The 13,042-nt window shown below is 21.6% G+C and overlaps 1 protein-coding gene across 1 annotated transcript in view; it reads right to left on the minus strand.

Annotated features, from left to right (window-relative positions):
• Positions 1-1,271: 1,271 nt before the first annotated feature.
• The window catches only part of LOC129615560 (putative uncharacterized protein DDB_G0286901), a 31,109-nt gene continuing 19,338 nt past the window's right edge, over positions 1,272-13,042 (minus strand). Inside the window, exons 2-4 of the mRNA XM_055530813.1 lie at positions 11,398-11,524; positions 3,408-3,529; positions 1,272-3,029 (exon numbers count right to left, since the gene is read on the minus strand). Coding sequence (XP_055386788.1) covers positions 1,272-3,029; positions 3,408-3,529; positions 11,398-11,524 — 2,007 coding nt within the window. The remainder of the gene's footprint in view (positions 3,030-3,407; positions 3,530-11,397; positions 11,525-13,042) is intronic.

A 13,042-nucleotide genomic window follows, 5' to 3' on the forward strand; every position in this document is an offset into this window, starting at 1 on the left:
TTAAAAAAAATATAGAAAATATTTTTACTATACCAATTTCCATTTTGATGTTGGTAATGTAAATATACCGTTATAACAATACTCGTAATATTTTGTTCTCAAAAATAATTTATTTGAATTTCTTTCTTGTATACGTAGACATTTTAATGATGTTATTATTATCTTTTATTAATATTAACTTTTAATATTTAAGTAGACTTTTACAATACCATATTATTTAACTACCATTATTCCTTTATGGATTATGAAATGAAGTATATATACTAAGATCTACAAGAATACTTGCATAGTATTACATAAATCTGCTTTGATGCACAAAACATGTTGTTCTTTACTGTCTCCCAACTATAACAATTCTATAGTATATATATAGGATTTCTATGTTAATAACTCTTAAAGAGTATGCTGTAAAAAAAAAAATGAGTAAATACTATTGTTAAATATTGTTATTAAAGATACACAGAAATCTGTAACATAAAGGAAGTTTAAGATTTTTTTTGAGATTTATGAAAAACAAAGAAAAATTTACAAATAAAAAATAAATGGAAATGAACGATTATTAATTTTGATTTGTTTGCAAAATGTTTAAGGCATAGTTTCGTTAATATATACTTTACATTCTTATAGAATTTGAACATTGTAAATATGACTTGGATTTTATGAATATCATATATATTATGCTTATATACTTAAATATATTTAATGCGTCTTGAGAAAATTGTTACTTACTTTCGACGAGAATCAATTTTTTTTTTTTTTTGAAATTATAAATCGAGTCAATTACTCATCGTTAATGATGACTTTAAAGAGAAAAGAAATTGGTACATAATATAAATGCAAAAAATTGTAACAGAATAGTGATCATGGAACAGGGAACAGTGAGCATGGAAGATGAATATCTATATATAGAAAAACTGAAATGATTTTTTAAATTATTGTTTCATTGGAACCTTTTAATTATTTACTCATTTTTTAATGTTTTGTAATTAGTTTTCATATTAATTTTCCTTTCAATCATATTGGTCATAAGATACACGAATTGGTATTATGAGTTCGAGTTAAAGTTAATTAAGATATAGTAAATCTTTAGTTTTGAAAGAAATATTTTTACTTTACATTCGAATTTTAAATTCTTGGTACCAAATTTTTACCAAATGTAATAAGTAGTACATATTATACTCATGAATTTTAATAAACTTACAAAAAGGGGTCTCATAGTTATCATTAAATATATTTGCCTTATATGAATATTAAATTTTATCTACTGTAAATTAAAACACGACTTTATATCTGTTAATTTTGGTTTGAATAAACCTTCTTTTATTTAATTTATCAAAATCTATTTTTGTTGTGTCAGTATTTTTATAACGTCTATTATATACAATCATTTTACGAGAATTTGAATTTTTTTTTACATTACTTGTTAATTTAATATCATCTTCAATAATTTCTTTATTATTAATTATTTTTTTTTGATTTTGTGTATTTTGTATATTTGCATCATATGTCAAAAAATTTTCATTATTATTTTTATTGTCATTATTATTATTATTATTATTGTTAGAATAATTGTTATTATTACTATTATTATTATGATTATTTTTATGTATAGGTGTAAATAACAATTTTTTAAATAAATAATTAGAATTAATGTTACTATCATTATTATTATTATTATTATTATCATTATTATTACTTATAATACTTCGCTTACCATCATTTTTTTGGCTGACAATTTTTTTATTAATATTGTCATTATTATTAATATTATCATTATTATTATTATTATTATTAAAATTATTTCTAGTATCAGTAGTAGTATGACTATAATTACATTCAAAGCATCTTTTATTATCATTATTAATATTTATATTGCTATTTGAATTACTGCTAGGACTATTATTATTACGACTATTATTATTCATTTTAGTGCTATGATTATTATTATTTCTATTACTATTGCTATTATTATTACTATCATAATTACTATTACTATTGTTAATTGATTTTTTGCCTCCAATACTAAAATTTTTATTATTGTTGTTTGTGTTGCTGTTATTTTTATTATTATTATTGTTGGTATTTTTTTTATTGTTGTTTTCGATGCGATAATTAGAATTATTTTTATCATCAATATTCTTATTAATATTCAATTTTGATTCATTTAAAATGGAACTTGAAACACCTGCTCTATGTGTATTAATTGATGATGATGATGATGATGACATATTATTATCATTATTATCATTATTATATTCATCATCATTGTTAAATGATTCGATTGATGATTGGATTTTTCTATTTTTATTATGTTGTTGTTCTTTTTGTTGCTGTTGTTGATGATTATTATTGTGTTGGTGATGATGATGTTGATGTTGATGATGATGATGATGCAGATGATGCTGAGGAATATTTTCCTTTACATAAGGCTCATCAGATTGTGTTTGTAAATTTTGCAAATTTTTATTAGAATGATGATGGCGATGATGATTACGATGATTATTATTATTATGATGACGATGATTATGCCGAAGAAATAAATTCTCTTTTTTTGAATTTTTCTTTTTTATGTCACCATTTACATTATTAATTAATTTGGTTTCTGATATTTGATTATTGTTATTACTCTTATTATTATTATGATTATTGTTAGTGCTATTATTAATTATATTATTTTGATTCAAATTCGAAAAATCTTGTAATATTGTTGTACGATGATTTGATTTTCTTCGTTGCTGATTTTGTAATTGTTTATGATGCCGATGTCGTATATGCTCAGAAGGATCAATTAATTGAGACAATGTATTTGGTTTAATTCTTTGAAAAAGATTACATTGATCACGATGATTAGTTCCAATTTGATTTTTTAAATGTCTGTCACCATTTAAATGCCCTGGTATAGGACGACTTGGTTTATCTTTATGGCCACGGAAGAATCCTATTGTATAATCGCGATCAACAGCTGATCGAAAAACTGAATAGCCACCTTCATATTCTTCAGTAAAATGACATCTATCAGTTTCGAATTTCTATATTTTATATAGGAGAAAAAAAATGAGAAAAATAAAAATTTCTTCATTATTATAATTTTAAATTGTTAATTAAATTAAAATTTATTTGATCGTTTCAGTTAGAGAAACTATAAGAGTAATAATGCTAAGGTATCAAATTACAAATTCTCATTACGATAATTTAATTCAATAAAAATTTGTATCACTTTCAGATTTATTGCAATTCGTTAGAATTCGGGATATTTGTAAAAGGATATTGAATTGATTATATTATCAAAAGATAACAAAAGTGTTTAATTACAGAAAAACAAATTGCAATTTTTTTTTTACTTTGAATTCAATTGCCTTACAATGTTGCCTTATAAATATTTTCTTTTAAAATTTTCTTTTACTTACCATTCCCACTAGTTTCCATTTTTTATTAAAACATAAATATCTTTGCGATTCCTTTGAATATAGTGTTAAATTAAATTGTCCTAATTTTATTGGATCGAAGCTGGAGGCCATTGTAATGTTCTCTGTAATGAGAAAAAGAAAAAAATTAAAATTAACAAAAAAAATAATCAGCAAAATTTCTTATTCTTATTATTATTTTTTTTTTAAATATTGTCATTACTCTTTATCGTTATTAAAGATCATTTTATTATTAAAGAAAAAATTGAAATAAAAACTCGAAGAAAAAGAAGTCAAATTAGAGTTGCATATATCATAGAAATAAATAAACAAAAGTGCATAAAGTGCATAAAGTGAATAAACAAGAAAGAGAACGACAAAAGAACAACATTCTTAATATAATCATAATACCGAAGAATAAATAAATACAAAGAGTAAAAAAAAAAAAACAAAAAAAATATTAATATGAAAAATTAATAAAGGAAAACGCTCTCAAATGTCTACGTCTTTTCAATTTACGTCTTTATAATATACGGTTTCTCAAAAGGCAATAATAATTGTCGGAGTCATAAAATAAAAGTAAAGAAAAATTCTTTAGAAAAATAAAAACCAGAAAAAGAAAAACAAAACTATGCTGTACTGCTCTTACTAAAAGCAAAAAAAAAATTATAAAAATAAATTAAAAGAAAAAAAAAAAAATTATTTCAAAAGTAAAAAAAAACAGCAAAAAATAAAAAAAAATATTAAGAAATCAATATTAAAAAAGAAAGCGCGCGCTACCACCATTCCTACATTGTTGTAAGGAACTTTGATTTTTTTAGTGCATTTTCTTTTTTTTTTTGAACAATTGCAAAACAAAATGAATTCTTTTACTCTTAAATTTGTCTAACCTCATTTGATTATACAATATTTGGCCTTAGGACAGTTTTGTTCTATGAAAATTTTATGGAACAAAAATAATATTAGTTGATGAAATTTGACTTCCATTGTGATACGTATTCCAAAAAAAAAAATATTTGCAAATTTTTTTTTTTGAAATTAAAAAAACAAAATTATCAGTGTTTTTAGTGTTATTAAAAAATTTTGTATATTGAAAAAATTTCTCATGAATTTAAAAAAAAATAAATATGCCCCTAAAAATATGCAATCACATATTATGTTGATTTTCATAGAAATTTACGCCATCAAATTCAAATAAAATTTTTCCATTTTAAATTTTACATACAGATTACACTCATTCAAATCTGCTTTAGTTGTGAGAACATTTTGAAATGACATTGTAATTTTTTTTAATTTAAAAATATTTGCCATACAATTTTTAATTTCTCCGTAATTTCAAAAATAAGTGAATTAAATCAATTAAATTTTTACAGAATATAGAACGAATGGTATGGAATTTGAGTGAGTTATAAAATCAAAAACGATTCAAATCAAATTAAGCAGTATTTCAATTCAAAAATTATAATATTCTTATTTAATATAAATTTTGTGCTGCTATAAAAAACTTTATAATTATTTAAAAAAATTTCTAACATAATATGAGATCTCCTTCAAAATATTTTTCTTATATTTTTTATTATATTTTTATTCTTTATTTTTTTTTATTATTATAATTATTATGTTTGTTTTTAAATTGCACATCAAGCATTCTGATAATATTTTGTCGCCTTTAATTTGTTTTTCTCTCTCTTTACATATAAACTGCATATTTATGAATTCCATAATAAACAGATGCATATATATATATATATATATATATATATATATATATAAATATTATATGGCTAAAGGTATTGTATGTAAATAATACTACATATTTAGTATATTTAGTACATTATAAAGTTAACGCGCCCATCATAAAATAAAACAAACCTTTTTTTTTTTTTTTGAAATTTCTTTTTTAATTTTTGTTCTTTTTTGTGTTAAGTCGATAAACTGAAAAAAATAACTCTCGAATATATAATATGTAAGTATAGTAAGATTTTATAGGAAAGCTATAGAAAATAATTTTTTTTTTGTTGTTGTTGTTATAATGTAGGTAAGCTAACTGCTCGTATATAAAAAAAAAACAAAATATTAAAGATGAAAATTATTAAATTGTATGACAATCTGGTTGTTTTGCTGCTGTTGTTGCAGCCGCCGTTACCATATTTTTATTTTCTTTTTTTTTCGTTTCTATTTTTATTGTTGCATTTTTTGTCATCATACAAATATTATATTCTTCTTATTATACTCGCGCGCATATTTAATATTATTATTATTATTATTAAGTAAATGGTTATTCGCTTAAATAATTCATTTTTGTTTTTAATGTACACATATATATATATATACATATACCTTAAGTACATAATATGGTACACATGTAAATAATATTTATATACATTCATATTTAAATATAAAAAACATACACATATATTTTCTTAATAAATTTATTTTCATATTCTAGGTATATATATGCATATACGTGTAAATAAGGAGGAAAAAAAAAATAAATAAATAAAAATATGATGAATATTATTTAATTTTCTTTAAAAAAATAAAAAATTAAAAAACCTTACGGAGAAGAACAAAACTATTACTTATATTGGAAAATAGAAATAAAATGAAAAAAAAAAAATAGGAATAAGAAAAGGGAATAATCATAATAACAATAAGAGAAAAAATATGAGAAAAAGAAAAACAAAAAAAAAAAAAAGTACACCCTTGTCGTTTTTCTTGGAAATTTGATCGCTTCCTAGTAAATTGAGTTTTTTTTTTTTTTTTTATTGTTCTCTTCTTATCATCAATATTATTATTATTGGTGTTGTTGTGTTCTTCTGTTTCTTATTATTAATATATGCATACATTCCATTCAAACATATATCATAATTTATTTACAACAAATTCGACACCTTAAATCTAAACTATCGTAAGTCACATTTTGAAAATTTTCGAGGACAGCGATTTAAAGGTGTTTTTTTGTTTGGGAGGAAGGGGGGGGGGATTTATTATTTGAGCAATTTTAAGACAAATTTTGAATAATTTTCAGGACAGCGATTAAAATTCCTAATAATTTTTAAGTTTAATTCTTGATACTTAGGAATCAAATCCCAAAATCATGTTTTTTTTTGTTTTTGTAAAGGAAAGACAGAATTAGAACTTTGTTCTTATAAATTTTGAGAAAAGGTAAAGAGCCCAAAGATTTTATAAAACCAGCAATGAATTTAATATCAAAGTCAATATATACAAAAATTTGACTTTTGAAAAAAGAATTTTGATATAAGGTGACAATGCATACATTTTTATACGTAACTTATATAATTTTTTCTTAGTCAATCCTTTTTCTTGAACATAGAACTCATGCACTTATATACATATATGTACTCATATACATATACAAGAGTGTATTAATATAAATGTGTGGTTCAATTTAATATTTTTCAACTGCACTTTTTAATAAAATAATAATAACAAAAGAAAAATATAAAAATAAAAAAAAAATGTGCATACCAGGAATGTTTTTCTTTCAATTAAGTAATATTCACATCAGAGAGGTTATTTTTTTTTTCCACTTTTTTTTTTGTTGATTCTGTTCTTTTTTTATTACTTAGTTTTTTCACGGTTTTGCATTTAAACAAGAATAACACTTTTCTGCGGTTATTGGTCGTTTGAATATTGAGATTATTGACTTCTATATATATATATATATATAATGTATGTATATATATGTCTGTATATATTTTGTAGTCTTTGGTTTCAATTTCAAAAAATAACCACTCAATATAATATTATTATTGAAAATATATTAAAGAATATAATAACTCATTTTAAATATACATACTGACACACATTTACATTCATTATATATACGAGTATACTGTATTACAATGTCATTTATATATGCGCTCATAGAAAATATGTATATGTATACCTGATATATTATTTATAATACTTAATAATATAAGTAAGTTTATATGCAGGAATGTAATGCATATTATTCCTTTGGAGACATTTTTTGTATATAGTTACATACATAGTTACATATATGTTTGTATATGAATACATCAATCCAATGTGGACAAACAAAAGTCAGATAAGCTTTTGTTGACGTTATGTACCACACATAGGTGCTACTTTACCCGTATTTAATAAATTTATTTAATTTTCTTTTAGTTTTTTGGTTTTTTTATGTTTGTTTTGTTTTTTTTTTTGTGAAAAGAGACATAATTTTATTTTCTTGTGATTTTTAATTTTTTTTTTTTTTTTCAATATTTATATCTAAATATTTGTGTGCCCTGATACGAGAATGTCTTGGTTTTCTGTTTTGCTTTTATTTATTGGAAAAAAAAAAAAGAAAAATAAAAATAGTAATGTAAAGTTAAATAAAGGAACAAAATGTATGCATAAATTAATACAGTCGAATCCTTATGTAAGGTAACATGCATATTAGAAAACTGTTCAAATTGATTTGAATAATTTTTTTTTGTCTTGGATAAAGTTTTCATTCACAATTAAATTACTTGTGATTGCAAAGCACTTGTATACGATTCTAAAGTCACAAACTGACATTGCAAACTAATGTCGCCATTTGACTTTTGTTTTTGCTACAAAACATTGCTTTAGAAGCAAAATTTTTTGTTTATAAAAGCCTATAACAATATTAGCCAGGAAAATTTAAATGAATTTTCTAATGTTCAAATTGTAAGGGGTTCAACTGTTCGACATATTATTTACGTATGGTAAATACGGTATATGTAAATATGTATATATAATTGAACATAAATTTTGTATTTTTCTTTATTATGTGATTTTAAATCATTTATAATATAGAGAGTTTAAGCACAACATAAAAATATTCAATAATAATTTAAAAAAAGAAAAAATAAAATAAAAACTAAAACAGAAAACCTAAAAATCTTACACTAAATGACTATTTTTTTTTTTAATTTTTTACAACTAAAATTCATTATTATTTTTGGTCACCGGTTTATACAATAACAGAGAACAACAGTAAAATATACGGTGCATCAAACTGCTCATGGTTACATAAAATTCTTCACTGGCAATACTGTACTGGAAAATATGGTGACTTTAAATTATGATGACGTAATTTGTAATTATGATGTTTTTTTTCTTTTTGATTTTGATTTTTAAGCTAATTAATTAAGTTGTCATCAAGTTTTTATTTATTTATTTTTCCTTGTCTTTAAAATGTTTCCATAAATTAAATAAAATTATTTTTATTATTTCCGGGTTATTTTATAAAAAATACTTCATTTATTTTATGTATACATACAAATATGTAAGTACAATTAATTATTTATGATTATGGTAATGGTCATAATAACTGTAATTTGAAATTAACTTTTTTAAATTCATCACTAGATTTCAAATTTGGTGGTATACTCGTATGTATACAAAAATTTGTTAAAAAATTTTCATTAAAAACCTATAAAAATTTATTAAAATTTTTAATTTAAAAATATATTCGATTTTAATGAAGTGACACGTTTTTCCAACATCGATATAATGTATGGGGAAAATATTAGCCGAATTACGATTACCTCCGGGTATATAAGCTATTATTATTCCGGTTCAACTAAGCTATTCTTATTTTTGTATATAACAATTGTAATATATAATTGAATAAATTAAGTGTGTTTTTTCGAATTTCGTCGCCGGACTTTAAAATTTTTTCGAGGTATAATTTTTAAGACTAAACACGTCTTCTTAATTTAAGTAAAATTTCAATAATATTCCTGGAATCAGTTTAATGCCCTTCTAATAAATAATGTTTCACTGTACTCGTACATCCATCTATAATGTATGCTAAGTTCTGTGTTAAAATTTAAAAAAATAATATTACTATTTTTTTTTTTTAAAATATTAGATTTAAAAATTAGAAAAAATAAGAATAGAAAATTTAAATCATAAAAATCTAAGAATTCCAAAAAACTTGTAAAAAAAAAAATTTTTTTGTTGTTTTTGTTTTTTTTTTTCGGAAAATTGAAAATTTAAGTCGCACGGTTTTTTTATAGGCAAAAAGAAAAACGTATAATAAGAAAAATGTAATATTTACATGCATATTTGGAAATTTATAGTTAAGTATGTATATTTAAATGAAAATAAGGGGGAAAAAAAATATAGCTGACGCTAATATTGTAATATTTTTTTTCATTTACTGTAAAGTTATATTTGTTTTGTTCTAAAAAGACATCACAATAAAAATTCCTTTCTTTTTACATAATAAAGGTACTTTTATTTATTTTTCTATATAATATATTGTTAAACGAATAGAGCGCCAACTATATTCAAAATGTCAAAAGCACATAACTATATATAATTATTGGGTATACATACATAAATATTTACTTATACCATAGTAAATTTTTTTTAAAATTTATTATTCACTTTACTATAGAATTTATATACATATATATGCATTTTTTCTAAATTATGTAATTTTGAATATTTTCAAGATGAATTCATAGAGGAATATATATATACATATATAACATATATATATATAATGTTATATAATGCATCTTCAAAAATATGCATATGAATGTAGGCAAATGAAAAAATTCTTAAAATTTTTCCATTAAAATATCTATGTAAAATTTAATTATATAATTTTAAATATAATTATATGCAAGTATATTATTTATATTATGTAGGTACATAAATGCAAAAAATTTCATATTACACACATGCATACGTTAGTAGACACGTTAAGTGTTTTGACAGACTTGCATATAAAAAATATAGAGTTGAATTTTTTAATTTAATTTTTTCTACAAAAAAAAAAAAAAAAAAACAAAAAAAAAACTCTTGACTAAATTATTCATAAATAATTTTTAATAATATTTTTGTTTTTTTTTAAGGTTATGTTCGTATTTGTTATTAGTTTTGCTCTGTTTTTAAGGTTTGAAAAAGAAAGAGATTTTTTTTTTTTATTGTATGTGCATACAGAAACTTTCATTTCCTGTTCTATTAATCATATTAATATACTCGTAGTCCTATAAATTATTACAAAGTAATAATCGTATGTGTTTTAGTTAGTACAAATGTGTGTTATATTTAATAAACAAGAATTTATAAAAATTACAGAGAAGAAGAAAAAGAAAATGGGTTTAACCATATTCATAATATTTTTACTGTCATACTTAAGTTTTACTATTTGTATACAATTTTTTTATATTTGCATCCATTTACATGTCAATAACTAAAATTTAAAATAGTCAATGCAAAGATGCGTGTAAAAAAAATTGATTTTAATATTATTATTATTGTTTATGAAATATTTCGAGTTATTCTGAGTATAGAATCTTTAAGTGGTAGTGGTGTTTACATACAATATTCATACAAATGGTTCGTGTCCATAATAATTATTTTTTAAATATTTACAGTAATCATCACTATTAATAGGTGCTTTCATACCCAGAATAAAATCCGATAAGGATCAAATAGAGAATCAGATTTAGAGATAGATAGAATTATATTTAATTCTTAAACTAATTAATAACTTGAATGTAATTAACGCAATTATTATAATTTTATTCACCTATTTCTATATCTTATTATGTACTCGTATATATACATTTAAATGTAAATATGTGCATACAAAATTATCGATAAAATTTCAATTGATTTATGTTACGATGACTTACATGAAAATTTATAAAATTAAATTTTTTTTTAAATATTTCGAAAATTTTTAAAATATGTGACATTTATTTTAAGGTAAAATCGCATTTTAGCAAAATAATTTAAAAAATTTAGAAAATATATATGTATATAGACAATAATACATTGGTATTTTAATTTTTATAAGAATTTTTTTCTTAAATTGAAATTTCAACAATACGATAAAAGAGTAATATTAGAATAATTTATTAATAAATTAGTTTTGTGACCAAAATTCATGTTCAATTATGTTATAAAATTTCATTTTAAAAAATTTAAAAAAAAAACAAATAATCATGTTAAAATAAAAAATAAAATAACTTACGTATCATTGGTTTGAGTGTAGCATTCACTCTTCCGTGTTGGTCAATATGAATTGCTTTATTGTAAGCGCAATATGCTATTATTACATAATCTTCACCTCCTGAGCAACACGCATTGGAAATCACAATCTGAAAACAATTTAATAGGGAGAAAAGAAAAAAAACAAAATTAATTAAAAAATATACAAAAATAAAATAAAAATGAAGAAAAACAGTTATAAAGGAAATGCTTGCACATATGGTAAAATAAATAAAAAAAAAAAAGAAATTATTTTAGTATAAGGAATTTATTTTCATGTTAATATTTTTTTTTTAATTTCAAGGTACTTTTATATGACTTATATATACAAATAAACAGAATTTCATTAAATAGACCCCATATATTTTCTAAAGATGTCGTTATATTGTAATATAAAGAACATTTATACAACATATTTGTAACACCAACACAAAAAATTTCATTTTATATTCAGGCATTTCCATGTCGATATGTTAAAAATTTACGTGTTAACGCAATGTTGTTAATTATAAATTTTTGATAACGTTTTGACTATTCGTTCACGCCTCGGGAAAACACGAACATTCAATTTTTTTTTTCTTTTAATCGTAAATTTAATTTATCACGTGACATAATTAATTCCGATCATGCAATAATTATTTAATTTGCTTCAATTGCGCTAATGATGATTTTTTTTTTTTTACTATTTATAACATGGGTGGTAAAGTCATGGTGTTTAGGTAGAGTTCATTTTTTCCAGTTAAGTTTTTTTTTCTTTTCGCTTTTTTAATTCAAATGAAATTTAAAAAGAAATTCAAGAAAACATGGAATTTTTTTTTTTTTAATTTTTAATTTTTCTTTTTTTATGAATTAACATTAATCGGTTCTTAATAATTTTTGCAGTGATTTAATTTTAGGGTTATAAAAAGTATGTGTATTATTATTTGTATTTTTTCAGATGGTTTTTAATTATAGATTTGATGTAGGCGGATGATTTTGATTTGAAGAAAGATTTCACATATGTGCTTCAAGCACACCAATGTAGAAAAATTTGGCTTAAGTTTTTCTATTTTAATTCTAACAAATCAATAAATTTTATTAATTTTATATGGAATTTATACGAGTATAATTAATTTTTAAAAATGTACAAAAGAAGCTTAAAAAGGTGGAAGAACTGAAGCTTTTTTTTATATGTAAGCGGCAATTAAAATTATGTCTCCTGTTCTATATTGTTCAAAATAACAAAATTTTTTTATTTCAGCTTATAGCGTATGTAAGAATTGGCCAAATTGCAGCCCGTAAATTGTATACTTTTCTGTTTTCTTGTTAAATCTTTAAAAATGTTTTTATTTTTCTCTAATCAGGGTTAAGTCTGGCCATGTCTGTTATATACCTTGTTTTCTATGTAAATTCTCCCGTCTATGTAAATTCTGACGTAATTGAGTTTACTAAGTAGTTGACGAACCTACCGTAGTTGTTCTAAAATAATTCACAATAATCTTAAATTATCATTTAACTAATCTTTCACTATTTCATATTATGTAACATACTAACGCAATCTTCATATATTGGAATATATCGAATATTCTAAATTGCTATACACAGAACTATCATTAAAAATCATCAATATTTTTATTTATATTATAACA

The sequence above is a fragment of the Condylostylus longicornis genome, unplaced genomic scaffold, assembly GCF_029603195.1.
Source record: "Condylostylus longicornis isolate FDR11 unplaced genomic scaffold, ASM2960319v2 ptg000137l, whole genome shotgun sequence".
In the NCBI taxonomy this organism is placed as follows: Eukaryota; Metazoa; Arthropoda; class Insecta; order Diptera; family Dolichopodidae; genus Condylostylus; species Condylostylus longicornis.